The 15,873-nt window shown below is 32.8% G+C and overlaps 2 protein-coding genes and 1 pseudogene across 3 annotated transcripts; all 3 read left to right on the forward strand.

Annotated features, from left to right (window-relative positions):
* Positions 1–3,601: 3,601 nt before the first annotated feature.
* On the forward strand, positions 3,602–7,857 carry LOC126687903 (proline--tRNA ligase, cytoplasmic-like; annotated as a pseudogene).
* A 29-nt stretch (positions 7,858–7,886) lies between these two features.
* LOC126688184 (pentatricopeptide repeat-containing protein At1g03100, mitochondrial) lies at positions 7,887–10,921 on the forward strand. The gene has a single exon (XM_056106287.1). It carries the CDS (start codon positions 8,501–8,503, stop codon positions 10,862–10,864), a length of 2,364 nt encoding a protein of 787 aa, XP_055962262.1. The 5' UTR covers positions 7,887–8,500; the 3' UTR covers positions 10,865–10,921.
* A 645-nt stretch (positions 10,922–11,566) lies between these two features.
* Positions 11,567–14,347, forward strand: LOC126688091 (protein INCREASED RESISTANCE TO MYZUS PERSICAE 1-like). 2 transcript variants are annotated; one of them, XM_056106144.1, is made up of 4 exons: positions 11,567–11,967; positions 12,982–13,140; positions 13,522–13,702; positions 13,792–14,347. In XM_056106144.1, exons 1-3 carry the CDS (start codon positions 11,678–11,680, stop codon positions 13,580–13,582), a joined length of 510 nt encoding a protein of 169 aa, XP_055962119.1. In that variant the 5' UTR covers positions 11,567–11,677; the 3' UTR covers positions 13,583–13,702; positions 13,792–14,347. The 2 variants fall into 2 exon arrangements, with proteins under 2 accessions (XP_055962119.1, XP_055962120.1); XM_056106145.1 differs by having other exon boundaries at positions 11,567–11,961.
* Positions 14,348–15,873: the final 1,526 nt, after the last annotated feature.

Below are 15,873 nucleotides of genomic sequence, written 5' to 3' on the forward strand. Positions count from 1 at the left end.
AAGTACGATTTGTATAATGCCGGTATAATTTTGGAATATTAAAACTATAAATCAGATAATTTAAAAATAATATTTGGTTTATTATTGGTATAATTTCAGTATATTTTCGGTATATCGATTATAATTTTTTTTATATATTTTCTAGTTGATAACATGTATATTGTTTTTTATATGTATTTTTCACTATAGTTGGTAATGAACTAGAGAATTTGTATATTGTTGGTATAATTTTAGTATATTGTTAGGTTAATATTTAGTATGCGATGTGGTGTAATATTGATGTAATTTTGGAAATTTTTTATTTAATATTAATAAAATCTCAGTATGTATAATGTTGGTATAATTTTGGTATAATACTGATATAATGTTGATATAATGTTAGTTTATTAGTATACTGACATTATACTCACAGTATACACCGTATGTTTGATATTATTTTTTATTTTTTTGTATTTTTGTAAATATTATTAATATATTTGTAAATGAAAAAAGTCAACATGTAGTTTTGTAATTATTATCATTTTTTTTGGTAAATGGTGTAATTTCCTCTAAATAAAAATCGTTAGATAAAAAATCTGCCAGAATATAAAAAGTGTGTGGACAAACAATTTCTAGATCAAATCGATTGGAAACGGACCAATGAATAAGAATCATTAGTTTTGGTACGAGCTCATAAACTTTTGGGCCAAATTCTATTATTTAAGCTTACGGCTGATTTTTAACTTGTTATTTTATTTTATGGACTACTAAATACTGCCCCTAGATTACCAGGTACTTTCCTTTTTTTTATCGAAATACCCTTTTATCTTTCTAATTCTAAAATTTACATTATAATCCTCTCAACCCACATTCAAACACGAATATACTAATATTAATTTTTTTATCAAAAAATACATTTATATTATTTTTATATATAAATTATAGATTATTTCTTTTAATTTTAAAACAAAATTCAAAAAATATTTTTTTCAAAAAAATTCACGTGGACGTCCTCAGAAGACATCTCCCCATGGTGAGAGAAGTCCTCGGAAAACTTCTCTCCCATGGGAGACGTCTAACGAAGACGTCTCTTGCTATATGGGACGTCTACCAAGATTGTCTCTTACCATGGGAGACGTCTTCTGAGGACGTTTTTTCTTTTTAAAAATAATAATTAAAAGAGTAAAGAGGTAAAAAAAAGGAGGCTGTGTCTAGTAATCTTTTTTTTTGTCAAAGGCTAGAAACTTCATTAATTGAAGAAATGATATATACAAATAGGAAATGGCGGCTCATCACTAATGATTAAGTCATTCCAAAAGTAAATGATGAGAACTGCAAAAGCAGTCATCCACAAGGGCTTTTTTAGCCATCTAATGGGCCATCCAAATAAAATCTAATTTCTAAAAATTTGAAATTAGATCAAGAATATCAACTAAGACTACTCTAGCAACTCTGTCATCAGACGACGATGATCTGAAATCAATAACTCATCCATTGTTGTTCGTAGTCCTAGTGCCTCCACCACCATTGGTTATATAGTGCCAAGAAGTTGTCGTGCCTATATCAAAATTTAAAAAGCCAAATAATAGAAAAAAATAAAATAAATTAATTTTTCATTAAAACAGATGTATAGTTATTTTGTTTTTTTTTTAAGAAATAATACTTTATCCACTTATTACTATTAGATGAAGGTGATGACATTCATCAAATAGTAAAGTAGATAAAGTAAATTAAATACAAAGTAAATGTGGAAACGGCCATAAAAAAATTAAATGTTATATGTTACCGCCATCTATATGAAACAATTACTAAACGATCAAAAATCTCAATTTAAAATGCCAAAATTTAATGAAAATATTAGTTATGTTTTAGACATAAGACCAAAAAAATTTGAAATATATGTATATGATAAATACCAACATAATCATCCAATTTTATAGTTATATCATTATTTTATAAATTTAAAGCGGAATTTTACATTTATATTTTGAATAATTAGACAAACTAATCTTCATATAAAATATATTTATATTGCAAACAATATATCTAAAATTATCAACCAAAATCTAAAAAAAAATTACAGACTTTTAGAGATTTTTAATATTATGATAAAATTCATGCCAGTTAATAAAATATTGATGTAAAAAACAAAATACATTTTTATCAAAAATAATTTTAACTAGATAAAAGAAAACCATTAGAAAAACTAATAAAAAATAATGAAACAAAATAAGGTGAAATCAAAAAAAGAACGGACTAACCAGAATTAAGTGTGTATATGATTGCAGATACCATTCATCAGTGTTGAATAACTTTAGATGCCAGCTAAAATTTAAGATATTGCCAATACATAAACTTTACACGTTTAAAGCATCTACAATAGATTCTTTATCTATTTGTAAAAAGTGTAAATGTAAAATAATGCTACAACAAATTTTTTATTTTTAAAATTACATAAAAATTCATTTTAACTCTTCAAATTTAGAAAGTTAAAACAACTTATATATATATATATATATATATATATATATATATATATATATATATATATATATATATATATATATATATATATATATATATATATATATATATATATATAGCATTTATCACTTCTTTTGCAATTATATATTTTTTGAATATGAAACTTTATATTCTCTAAAGTTAGAGAGTTAAATAAATAAAATTGATTTTTATTTTTATTGATGAAAATGTTTTTTATTTAAAAATACTTTTTAAAATAAAGAATACTATTTGAGATGCTTTAAAGGGAAAGCGCCAAAATAGTGATATACAATCACGCCAAAAAAACAATATAATTTAATTTTTTAAAATAAAACATCTAGTGATAATGAAATTCTGCAGTCGTAAGATTACTAAAATTTAATTTACGTTTGAATAGTAATTTGAAATACTGTTCATTTAATAAAAGAATTTTATAGAAAATATTTATTTTTGATAATTAAATTGATTAAAAAATATTCAAATTCTTAAAAATAAAATAGATTTTAAAAATCTAAATTTAAATATTGTTACTTTAGCAATAGCTTGCCTTCTATTATTAATTTATTCTTTTCAAACTCTAAATTTTGTTGTTTTTAATAATCGATATAAAATCAAAATTTAAGTGAACAAACAGTTTTGTTTAGCACATCCAGTTATCAAACTGAATATGCAACAAATTGACAAGGACAATTATTAACTGTTTCTTCATGCTTAATGTGGATTTGAATTCACAAATTTATATAATTGGATTTGAATAGTCGAAAATATAAAGATATTTAATTCTAAAGAGACAAAAAAAGAGTGGAAGTTGAAAAAAAATCTTAACAGATAATATAATTTCCATAGGTAGTGGTATGTATTACGTAATCGGAAATTAAGGAAATCATGTAGAATTTTAAGGAAGCAAGTAAAACTGCAAAAAATCATATTGTAATTGCAAAAAGGAAGAAATATTATGGTAGAATTGATGAAAAGCAAGTAAAAATTGAAAAACAAAACAAGATTATTTAAAAATTCGGTATGGCGGTATTGATCCTTTGATCAAGGGAAGGACAATTAATTAAAGAAATATTCAATTAACTAATTAAGTAAGAAACTGAAGATGCACGTGATGAAAATGGAAAGAAAATACCAGAAATTCAATGGCAGCACTAAAGAGGAAGTGGCGACGGCAAATCCAATCGTCCTTCATGAAAAAAATGCTAATAACCGTCATCACTTTCAATTTGTTGCCCAAATAATATCTTCTTCTGAAAGTTTGATCCCAGTGTGTCTAGTAATCTAGAGGCGGTATATAGTAAATTTTTTTATTTTTTATTATGTCCTATTTAGGGTTTTTATTTTAGTTTACTGTTTATAATTTTTATTATTAAATTAATAGTGAATCGCTAGGGTTTAAAAGTTATTTGCTGCTCTAACGTGTGATCAACGGCATTTAAATTATTCAGTTCTTGTGACTTTCGCTGCATTAGTTGGTGAGTGCTTTTCCGATTATATTCCTTTTGTTTAACCGGGTGTACATGTTGTAATACTTTGTCGTCGTTGTTGTTATTAGGTCGCAACGAAAAGAAGAAGATGAAGAACGAGTCCGGATTGGGACTCTTTTAAAAAGGACGAGAATTTTGAAGAGTGGTATTCAGATGTATGTGTTTATGTTTCATATTTTAATTTTATGTCTCTGATTTTATGTAAGTATGTAGTTGAAGAATGCATGGTAAAGTTGGTATTATTAGAAATTAAGTAGCGTAGGATTTATGGCGGCTTGTGCGGTTTTTTTGATTGTTGGGAGTTTTGGAGTGCTAGGAATAAGAGAGTGTTCAACGACACTTCTTCTTCTATGGAGGCATTGTTTTACTCGGCAATTCATAAAGCGGTTTTGTTTTATGTTTCTTTTCATCCTCACATTCCTTGTTACGGGAATGATATGTTTAGATGCATTGATTGCTTTGTAAAAACTTATTGATTGATCTTTTTTCCGATCTTTTGCCCTCCACTTCTTGTGGGTTGAGCCTTATAAAACCATCATATCCAAAAAAACGTAGGTATTAATGTTGGTGACAGCAGGCATGTATTCTTTGTAATACATTAATGTGCATGTATTCGTTGTAGACATGCATGCTAATAGACTTCTTTTCCACTGTTACAAAACACTTAATAGACCCATGTTTGTGTACTTCCTTTCATGTGATGTGTTTGGATCCTCTTGACGATTTTATTACCATTTTGTTCTTATTTTGGTATCCTAGGTGGTTGTCAGTGGTGAGATGATTGAGTATTTTGATATCGATGGCTGTTATATTTTGGGGAAATGCGCAGTGTCAATTTGGAAGGTCATGAAAGTAAGTTTAAAACCCTTCAATCATCTATAGTATTTATTTGTGATGTAAATTTATATAATTTCTATGATATCTGGGGCACACTTTTTTCATCAATGTAATGGTTTTGTGTAATGCCAATATGCAGACTTTCTTTAATGCGGAAATGGAGAAAATGGAAATTGAGAACGCAAACTTCCCCCTTTTGGTGTCATCTAGCGCATTGGAGAAGGCGAACATACGGAGAAATGATCCACAGGTTACATCTGAATTCCTGTTATGCATCATAGGAAGGATACTTTAAAATTTGTTATTGTTTTGTAATCACAGATTGCTTGGGTGACAAAAGCTGGGAAATCTGACTTGGAAATGCCTTTTGCAATTCGCTCAACTAGTGAGCCAGTTGTGTATCCTTTGTATTCTAAGTAGATACGGGGACATCGTGATTTGCCTTTGAAACTGAACCAGTGGTGCAATTTTGTTCATAAGGAGTCCGGCAATCCTATTCCCCTTATTAGGTATGTTTTCCTTTTCACTTCATCCATGTTGGACCTCTTGTTTCCAGTGTGCAGGCTTGTCTTTTCGCAATATCTTGATACCATTGTTTAAAGATTCTAATCCGTTCTTAAATGCTTATCTGTTTCAGGAGCCTTGAATTGATTTGCCAGGAAGGGCATACAGCATTTGCAACAAAGGAAGAAGCAGATGAAGAGGTATAAATTGAGGTCTTAACTGCAGTCCTTTTGATTATTGATTTGCATTGTGAAGTAAGTATAAGTCAATTAGTTTTACAAGGTCAAGAGCCCCTACTATTTCGAAACAAGCTGGCCAATCTTTGAGTAGTAAAAGTGTCCTGACTTGTCAATATTATTAAACTTACAGATTTTCTGCCCTTGTGGAAATACTTGGTTGGTTCACATTCATTTAGCATTTTCTAATCCTTAGAACTACTCTCGTTAGGCATCTGCATGATGGAACCATTTGGGACTTGGGAGTGCAAATGCTAGTTCTGAACTAGCGCGTTTTGCTAGTTCTGAGTTCCTTTCTTTTTGTAAAGATGTGTCTGATTATTTGATTTGATTATTCTTTATTGACATTATATGTAGTTAGAATCTTATTTATATTTATAACGTTTTGTCTAATCGTCAGGTCCTCCAAATATTGGAACTATACAGGCGTATATATGAAGAATTCTTGGCAGTTCCTGTTGTAAAAGGCAGGAAAAGCGAGAGGGAAAAATTTGCAGGAGGACTTTACACAACCAGTGTTGAGGTATTATAACCTTATTCTTTTCAAATAAAGTCCAAGGCATTTCCAATATCGATTAGTATTATTTTGTAATTTAATTGTTTCGAATGTGGCTATGTTTGCCAGGCATTTATCCCTAACACGGGAAGAGGTATCCAAGGCGCAACTTCTAATTGTTTGGGTCAAAACTTTGCCAAAATGTTCAAAATAGATTTTGAAAATAAAAAAGGAGAAAAGAGTTTGGTCTGGCAGAACTCTTGGGGCTATAGTATTCGAACGGTAATCTTTTGCAATTTTGGTTTTAGTCTAGTGATAGTTGGGTTGAATTACTTGCAACTTGGCTGTTGTTTCTTATTGAACATCTCGCATTACAATAGCGACTTACTCTCTGCAATATTTGTTGACTTTTATGTAGGTAGGGGTGATGGTGATGGTTCATGGAGATGACAAAGGCTTAGTGCTGCCACCTAAAGTGGCATTTGTTCAAGTTGTTGTGATTCCTGTGCCTTACAAAGATGCTGATACTCAAGGCATTTTTGATGCTTGTACTGAAACTGTGGATGCCTTACGCGAGGCTGGCATTCGTGCCAAAAGTGACTTCGGAGACAAGTACTCCCATTGGGAGATGAAAGGTGTACCCCTGAGGATTGAAATAGGGCCAAAAGATTTGGAAATTAATCAGATTTGCTTCCCATTGCATTTTATGTTTCTTCTTCTCCCTTGTGGTATTAGTGTATCACCAACCTGCACTCTTAAACGACACAAGGGACCAATCATTTTAACTTGATTGGGATAGTTGGGGTTTTTAAGTAACTTGACTGGGCTTGAGTAACAAGGGATGCACTGTCTATTCTCAGGTACGCACTGTCCGTCGTGACAATGGAGTTAAACAGGATATAAGCAGGACAAATTTGGTTGAGCAAGTCAGAGAGAAACTAGACGAGATTCAACAAAGTCTTTTTGATGCTGCCAAGCAAAAGCGTGATGCTTGCATTGAAATTGTAAGGACTTGGGATGAATTCACAGAGGCTCTAGGCCAGAAGAAAATGATCCTGGCTCCCTGGTGTGATGAGGAGGTATGATGGTGTCTTTATGAAGTTTTTCCATCCTGCACATTAATCAACTTTTGTTCTAAAAAGCTATCTCTTGACCATGGGGATTTTCATTTGATTACTGTTTTTGTATTATCACTGAGGATTCTTGTTGTGCTGTAATTTCAGGAAGTGGAAGAAGATGTGAAACAGCGAACCAAGGGTGAGATAGGAGCGGCTAAGAGCCTTTGTACTCCATTTGACCAGCCAGAGCTCCCCGAAGGTATTGGTCTGCGGTGTCCTTGTGGAGTCATTTAATATAGGTGTAACAGAATAGTGCATCTGTGCAACTCAAGAATCTGATACATCGGTAGCTCAGAATATTTGTGGAATTAGCTAGTTTTTGTGTAAACACTAATTTACATTTTTTTGTCTCATGCAAAAACTTGTGTTTGTTTTCAGGCACAAAATGCTTCGCCTCTGGAAAGGCAGCAAAGATATGGACATACTGGGGCAGAAGTTATTAGAGAAGTTTTCTGTTGAAGGTGAGCATATAAAGGGACCGAGTAGTCGTAGATGTGATGTTATTAGAAAAGTTATGTCTTCATTGCTTTACTATTTGAGTTGGCACAAAAGAGTAGTCATAGATGTGATGTTGTTTGGGCGGATGATAAGTATCAAAGAGCTGATGATTTTGTGGTTTGTTTTAATTAAAAATGATGAGAATTTCTATGAATCTTCTCCGCAGGCTGCTCATATATATTATTATACTTGATGCACTCTTTTGTTGTTGCAATTCTGAAGCATTATGCATTCAAAGTGAGAATTTCATCCAACAGAATGTCTTATGATTCCAATTCATCTCACATTTGATCCCGAACTTCATTAATTTTCAACACCTTTATTGCTTCGTCACCACTAAATATAATAATTAAAAAATTTCATACCCGCATATACTCGTGGCTTATTGTCAAAATGACGGGGCACAAAAAGTCGTATAAGAAAAACACACTCGTGGATAATAGCCCAATGAAAAGTTCTATCCAATATCTCTAACTTAAGTCAGCTCGCGAGGCTCTTGTTACTGCCTAAGCGAATCACTGCGGATTACCAGCCCAGCCCAAACTAACTGTCCAGCATTCACAATCGCCGACTAGCTAGTAGCTGAAGTGACCGCCTTTGTTCTCTATCTGTGATGTGAGTGTTGCTTCCTTTGTCGTTAACCTGTTTGATAAAATGCCTCAATGAAGAAAACTTTGCTGCTAACTCTTAGTGTGTGTACTCTGAATCTCTTTTGTTGATTTTGGGTAGATTTTGCCTAGCTTAGATTAGTGGCTGATAGAAGTTCAGTTAACTTGGTAAGATTATATGTTTTTGGTCCATTCAATGTAGGATTTCCATTCCATTCAACAGAAGAAAAAGATGCTATCTGTTAGGAAATTGAGGCATGGAATCTTTCTAACTCATCCTAGAGTCTTAGTGTCCATGCTTGTGAATGCTGGACATAATAATATTACCAGGATTTCCAGGCACCAGCTGCACATGTCTTCATATTATAAGCCTGTTAGTGAGTTTGGTATTTCCTGTTTGACTAAATTACAGTCGTCAACTGATGTTTTTGGACCGTGCAATGGGTTAAATCATCATGTACGTTCTTTATCAGCTTTGGCTGGAACTATCTTAGTGCAGGCTCGAGACCCAGCCAAGATAAGTGCCGAGATAGAAGTTGCTATTGATGAGCATCGGTTGGTTGATGCTTGGAAGTTGCTTGAGCAGCATATGCAAATGGAAGGGTTTCCTCGAAAATTTATTGTAAATAAACTGTTGTCAGCTTTTGCGGAAAGCGCTGAAGTTCAGTGGCTTGAGAATGCTTATGGCTTGGTGGAACAGGCTGTCGAAGAAAGTAAACAAAATTTATTGGAAAAGGAGACTCTAATTTATCTCTCGTTTAGTCTTGCTAAATGTGGTTTACCGGTTCCTGCATCAACTATTTTAAGAAAATTGATAGAAATGGAACAGTATCCTCCTGTGACTGCATGGTCTGCAATCTTGGCTCATATGTCACAAACAGCTTCTGGAGCTTACCTTGCTGCTGAGTTGATCCTTGAGATTGGATACTTGTTTCAAGATGGCAGAGTGGATCCACGTAAAAAGAGTAATGCACCGTTGATTGCTATGAAACCTAATACTACTTCAGTGAATATTGCTTTAGCTGGATGTCTTTTGTTTAGCATGACAAGGAAGGCTGAGCAGCTCCTTGATATGGTGCCTCGCATTGCTATCAAAGTGAATGCAACTTTATTGATTACAATGGGACATATATACGAGAGGAATGGGAGAAGAGAAGAGTTGAAGAAACTTCAGAGACATGTTGATGAAGCCCATGATTTATCTGATATTCAGTTTCGGCAGTTCTATAACTGCCTATTAACATGCCATTTGAAATTTGGGGATCTTGATTCTGCTTCTGAAATGATCTTGCGAATGCTTCAGAAAGCAAAAGACGCAAGGAATTCTCTCGCAGCAGCCAATCTCCTCTTTCAAGCAGAATGCAAATCTTCTCATGGACAGGTTTCTGAAAATAGTTTGAACCATAGTGAAAAAGACGGTTCAGATAAAACTAGATCACATAAGTCTGTGATTGCATATGAGGAGTTCTCGAAAGACCGGAACTTCTTGAAACTTGACGCAGAGGCAAAAGAAGTACTTGATGTTTTGCTAGCAAAGTTGCAGACGCAGGTTGAATTGATCACCACTAATAGAGGTATACTTCAGCCGACTGAAAAAATTTATGTGAAGCTGGTAAAGGCTTTTCTAGAAGCTGGCAAGACCAAGGAATTAGCTGCCTTTCTTAACAAGGCAGAGAAAGAAGATTCCCCTTCTTCTAACGATGATTCAGCGTTGGTTCATGTCATTAATTCATGCATCTCACTTAATTGGCTTGATCAAGCACATGACCTTCTTGATGAGATGCGTTTGTTGGGAGTGAGAGTGTGTTCTTCCGTATATGCCTCCCTTTTAAAAGCATATTGTAAAGCTGATCGAGCAGGAGAGGTTTCTGCACTGCTACGAGATGCTCGCAAAGCAGGGATCCAACTAGACTCAAGCTGTTACGAGGTATTGATTGAATCGAGAGTCCTGCAAAATGATAATCAGGGAGCGCTCCATCTGTTTAAAGAAATGAAGGATGCTAAAATACCTAGAGGTGGTAATCAGGAATTCGAGAAGTTGGTTAGTGGATGTGAAGGGGGTGGTGAAGCAGGGCTGATGACGAAGCTCCTGAGGGAAATCAACGAAGGACATACATTAAATTCCGCAGTTCACGATTGGAACAATGTGATTCATTTTTTCTGCAAAAAACGATTGATGCAAGATGCTGAGAAGGCCCTTAAGAAGATGAGGAGTTTGGGGCATACCCCAAATGCTCAAACTTTTCATTCGATGGTAACTGGCTATGCTGCTGTTGGGGGAAAATACATCGAGGTAACGGAGCTATGGGGCGAAATGAAATCTATCTTTGCAGCCACTGGAATGAAATTTGATCAGGAACTCCTGGATTCTGTGCTTTATACATTTGTTAGAGGAGGATTTTTTGGCAGGGCAAATGAAGTTGTGAGCATGATGGAGAACGCGAAAATGTTCATCGACAAGTACAAGTATCGAACGCTGTTCTTGAAGTATCATAAAACACTTTACAAGGGAAAATCTCCCAAATTCCTGACACAGTCGCTACAAATGAAAAGAGATGCAGCATTGAGCTTTAAGAAGTGGGTAGGTTTGAATTAAGAACAATCTTCTTAATTGATATAGTTTTAGATAATGTCAAATTTTTTGCCAAAGAAATTATACTTTATCCTGCCCATTATAAATGTTAGTATATCATAAATATATAAACTCAGAAGATATCAAATTGAACGAAATCGAAAACTTTGATAAGTGACTATTTTCTTAATTTTTTTAAAGATCAAAGAAGCTTTAATTATTTTGATCTAATTTTATAAAGTTTTAAGTAATTAACTCGTGATACAACAGAAATACTGCTAAATGTTTTGAACTAGTAATAATATTGACCTTTGAAAAAGAGAAAGGACTTCTTTAATTCCCACCTTAATAAAAGTCCAAAAAATAAAAAAATATTTTAAACAAGTAACCTTAACTATTACTTCACCATTAAGAAACTCTCGACCATGTCATCATAATAAAAAAAACATTTATACATTTTAAAAAAAAATTAGAATTTTATTAGCATACTATAATATTTTAGCATACATATATTTAATGTATTTTAAAATTCTAAAATTCTTACGATTATAAAATTATCTAAAGTAAACAAAAATTGATTCAATTATACAAAAGTAAATAAAATATTTTATTTATTTAATTTTCAAATATACATATGCTTCCAAGAACAAAAAGAATAACACGTGGAAATTAAATTTAATGAATAATAAAATTCGTTAAGGGACCCACAGTAGCCTATAAAGAGAAGGGAGAAGACGAGTAACAGGAATCTTTGCACACACCAAACTCTTTCAACAAACAAAAACCCTCTCACTTTCCCTCTCCCCAAATCCAAAACCCTAATTTTTCAACTCCGGCATGGCAAACAAGCGCTCTCGTCCCGGCCAGTCACAAGAATTCGACGAAATTACACTCGTCAATCCGTCGCCGGCGTTCCCGTTGGACGTTCACCGCTCCTCATTCATGCAATCTAATGCCAACCAGCAATCTCATCGCTACTCTGAGTCTCCGTCTCAGTCTCGGCAAAGTGTGTTTTCAGCTCCGTCGTCTCCGCCGCCGAAAGACCCCCGCGATAATGAGCCTTTTCTTAAACGGTGTTTTAATTGCAAGAAGCTATTAGATCATACTAAAGATATCTTCATGTACAAGTAATAAAGTTTCTTCTAGTTTTTTTAAATTTAATTTGAATTCTTTATTGTCTTTAATTAGTTAATTCAATATAAATTAGTTTTCTTGTAATTGTAATCTTGTTCTTGCTTTTTGTTTTTCTCTTTGCTTTTTCAGTTTGTTTTGTTTGGATTCTTTATTTGCTGGTTTATTTTATCCCTTTTTAAAGATTTATTAATTTAGGTTACTTCTAATTATTTCGATTTTGATTCTTGAAATTGAATATAGTATAATATGTTACGTTTCTTATTGGAGAAAAAGAAAGTTCAATCCTTTCTTGTTCTACACAAGTTGAAAAGGAAATTCTGTTTGTAATTAATTGATTGAAGCTGTACCTTCTTGAAAATTCAATATAATTTAGAAAATCTTGGAGAAGGAAAGGTTTACTAAACAAACAGAGAATTAAATGCACATAATTACATAGTTGTTTAATTAAGTTTTACGTGATGATTAAACATAGAAGCCTGTTTTAAGATTAAATTTTTATAAAGAAGAATTACTTTTCCACGCTTTCTCGAAGTGGAAGGAGAATTGAAAGGGGAGATAGAGGAAAAGATAAGACTAATTATGAACTTCAGTTTTGTGACTTATGCCTCCTCTGTAACTAATTTTATCGTCGCCTTGTTGTTTGATTTGAACTCTTAAACTTTGATATTAAAATCAATTTTTTTGCGTGATACGTGTTATATTTTGTAGTAGATTTCTCAATGTAAACTATAAGACTTTATTCTCAAACATTTATAAAAAAAATGTTGAACTCCAAGTTTTGATTATAATTCTAGATAATGTCACATTGTCAAGGTAGATTATTTTCATTACTCTGATTATTCTCCCTTGCATACATGGATATTGTTGGCAATCTTATATGTTATTTGTTTTTCTTGTTAGTACTTTTTGAAAACATAGTCTTAGCTGGACATATTTTTATGTGAATCAACAAATCATTATACTTCACACAGAGCGGGACTAACCTAAGACTTGGTATTGTTATGCAGTGACTCTCCTTTTTGCACCCAAGAGTGCCGCAATGTGCGAATTGCAATTGACAAGGCAGCAGAGGATGCGCTTAAAAAGGCTCCGAAAGCAAAGGCTCCAGCTTCAACTCCAATTCCAATTCCGATTCCAGGTTCAGCTTCAAACAGGGGAATGATTAGGTGATGGATCACATTTATTCTTCAAATGAAAGGGATCCAAGCTACAGCTATATATATAGTTAGTGTTTAATTAGTGCACAGCTGCAGATTTTCACTTTAGATTAGAACAGTTGACTCATCTTTTAGGTAGATTGACACTTTTTTGGTTTAAGATCAAAGCACTTATATTTTGATGATATTTTTTCCCAATATTCTTCAGTTTCTTAATGAAGATGTTATTTTTTTAATACTATAACTATTGAATACTTGTTTATAGAATAAATGAACTGAAAGTTTATGTTCTCTCATTTGTGGAAGAGATTTCTGGTTGCTTGATTTTTGGTAGTCTAATACCTTAAATCCTACGTCTTCTGCTCTCAGTTTGTGTTAAATGTTTATCAGAATTCTGAAAGGCTTTCAGGAATTTTGGCGGAAAATGTGGCCCAAGACAAGGACAGAATAACTTTACGTTTCAGTTTCTCATTTTGATGGACTTTCTTTACAGTTTGAACTTCTCTGCTCTGTATGGGTTAGGCCCATGGGTCAATCTATTTGTTTTTTCTCAAAGGCCCATTAACAACAGGTATGATTCCATACTAATTCTCAGATTATCTCTACTTGTACACAATTCATAAATAGTCTAATGTATAATGTGATCAATTTGTGTCACAGGTCATTAGAGGTTGATTGCTTGATGTAGACGTCACTACAAATGATGAGCCACCAAGGCACTCAACTCAAAAACCAAAAAAAAAACGAAAGGGAGGCCAGGCTAGGCGCTGAGAAAAATGAATCAAATGATGGAAATGACATATTTCGAATCTTATTCAAGTGTGGGTAATTTTGTTTTTTCAATTTTAATTAGGTTCTGCCTAAAAACCAATGTAGAAAAAGATGGGTTTGACTATAAAAGATTAGATGGAGGGTAAGATAGAAATGCACGTGGATTCCCTTATTGAAGAATGACAGAGTCTACACCTAAATATGAGATCACACACTGTTAGTCAATCTGTGAGTTGAAGAGGGTGTTGACTACACACCCATACGACACCACGTACGCATCCCTTGCTGTGTATTAATTCTGTTGTAGTGGAGTATTAATGAATCTGTGAGAGTAATAAACCCAGGAGTACTGTACTGACAGACATGGCTTGTTTCACAAGCAATGGTGATTAAAAAATGAAGAGGAGATAAGCTTAATTAATAATGTGACATCACCTCTACATAATGCATGCTTAATTTAGTAGTCTGTTCACGTCTTGTGATTGCTTAACTAAACCTTGTTTACCTTAGCTACTATAGTACTACTATATTTTTTAACTTGATTACTGTCTTCTTTCTTTCTTAGGTCACCCCGTTTTCTAATTTTTAGACCACCAAACGGTCCAAACTTAATTAAATATTTTTCATTTTGTTTTTAGTCAAAAATAGTAGTTGGGTTTTACCAAAGAGAAATAAATTTTGAGAGTAATATATACTTTATATATAACAGGTTAAAGTTTTCTAAGGTTACTAAATTTTTACAGTCACGTTATTATCGTTTTACTAATTATATTTTATTAATCGAATTTTTTTATGTATCAACAAGAATTTTTTGTAGCAATTTATGTGTATGTGGCAAGGTACACATTGGATAGTTATTTAAATTTTGGTTGCCAAATAAGCAAATTTTAATTTGAATAGTTATGGTAACTTTCGATTGATATAAATATGAAAATTGAGTTATAAAATATAACAAATGAAAGAAAGATAGCCGTGTAATAAAACATGTAAAGTTCAATAACTGTAAAATTATTAACTCCATATATTGGCATGTGGGAATGATGATGTTTGAAGAGAAAATAGGTGAAAAGGTAAAGACATTGATAAATTGTTTATAGTATATAGTTTCCCAAAGCAACATAAACATATGGAATTTTGTTTTGTTGTGTAACTCTCAAGCGTGAGGTTAATGTCAGTATTCAGAAAACAGCGACTATAAGATAACTAATTCCAAAATCGCAGTCCCTTTGATCATACTATGGGACCAATCTCATTTTCTTTATAACTTCATTTTTCTGTTAACTCTTTTTGGCTGTTCTTTTTATGCTCTCTCGTATAAAAATAATGCAGTAAAGCGTGACTGCGTTCCTCATGATTTCATGATAGAATCATGCACCTTATTAGCACAAAGCCACATTAACATCATATATTATTATAAGCGTCGGATCAATATTCTGTCAAAATCGTGGATTCAATTCTTCCCACAAACGCTCTATTTTTTAATTATTAAAAAGGGCATATTATTCTATTGTAATATTATTAAAATTTCAAATTGGAACTAATAATGATCAGGTGATGACAAATTCAAATTCCATAAGCAGGAATTTGGCAAATTCACATTAATAGAAAGGTGGTGGTTTGACGTCACGTGGTCAGGAAATGGCAGCATGCGTAAGCAAACCTGTACGTTTTTGTTCAGACGTGTGCTGCTTTGGAGTCTCCAATGCTGATGTCAGATTCTTGCAGATTCCTAATCTTATAATTTTCTGACACGTGGAGGTACACGAGGATTCATGTGTGGAAGCTGTCAACGTTTATATTTCTTCTGTAATTACTCAGATTGAATCAATTAAATAAGGATTAATTAGAGGAGGGTGATTGGATGGTGTTGGTCTTACAAATACTGATAAAAAAAATTCTATTTCTGTACTGATCTACATAGCTCCAATTAAGGGTCTAAGCTAAATGTGATTTTAGTAGTACCAACCATCT

This window comes from Mercurialis annua, linkage group LG6, assembly GCF_937616625.2.
Source record: "Mercurialis annua linkage group LG6, ddMerAnnu1.2, whole genome shotgun sequence".
Lineage (NCBI taxonomy): Eukaryota > Viridiplantae > Streptophyta > Magnoliopsida > Malpighiales > Euphorbiaceae > Mercurialis > Mercurialis annua.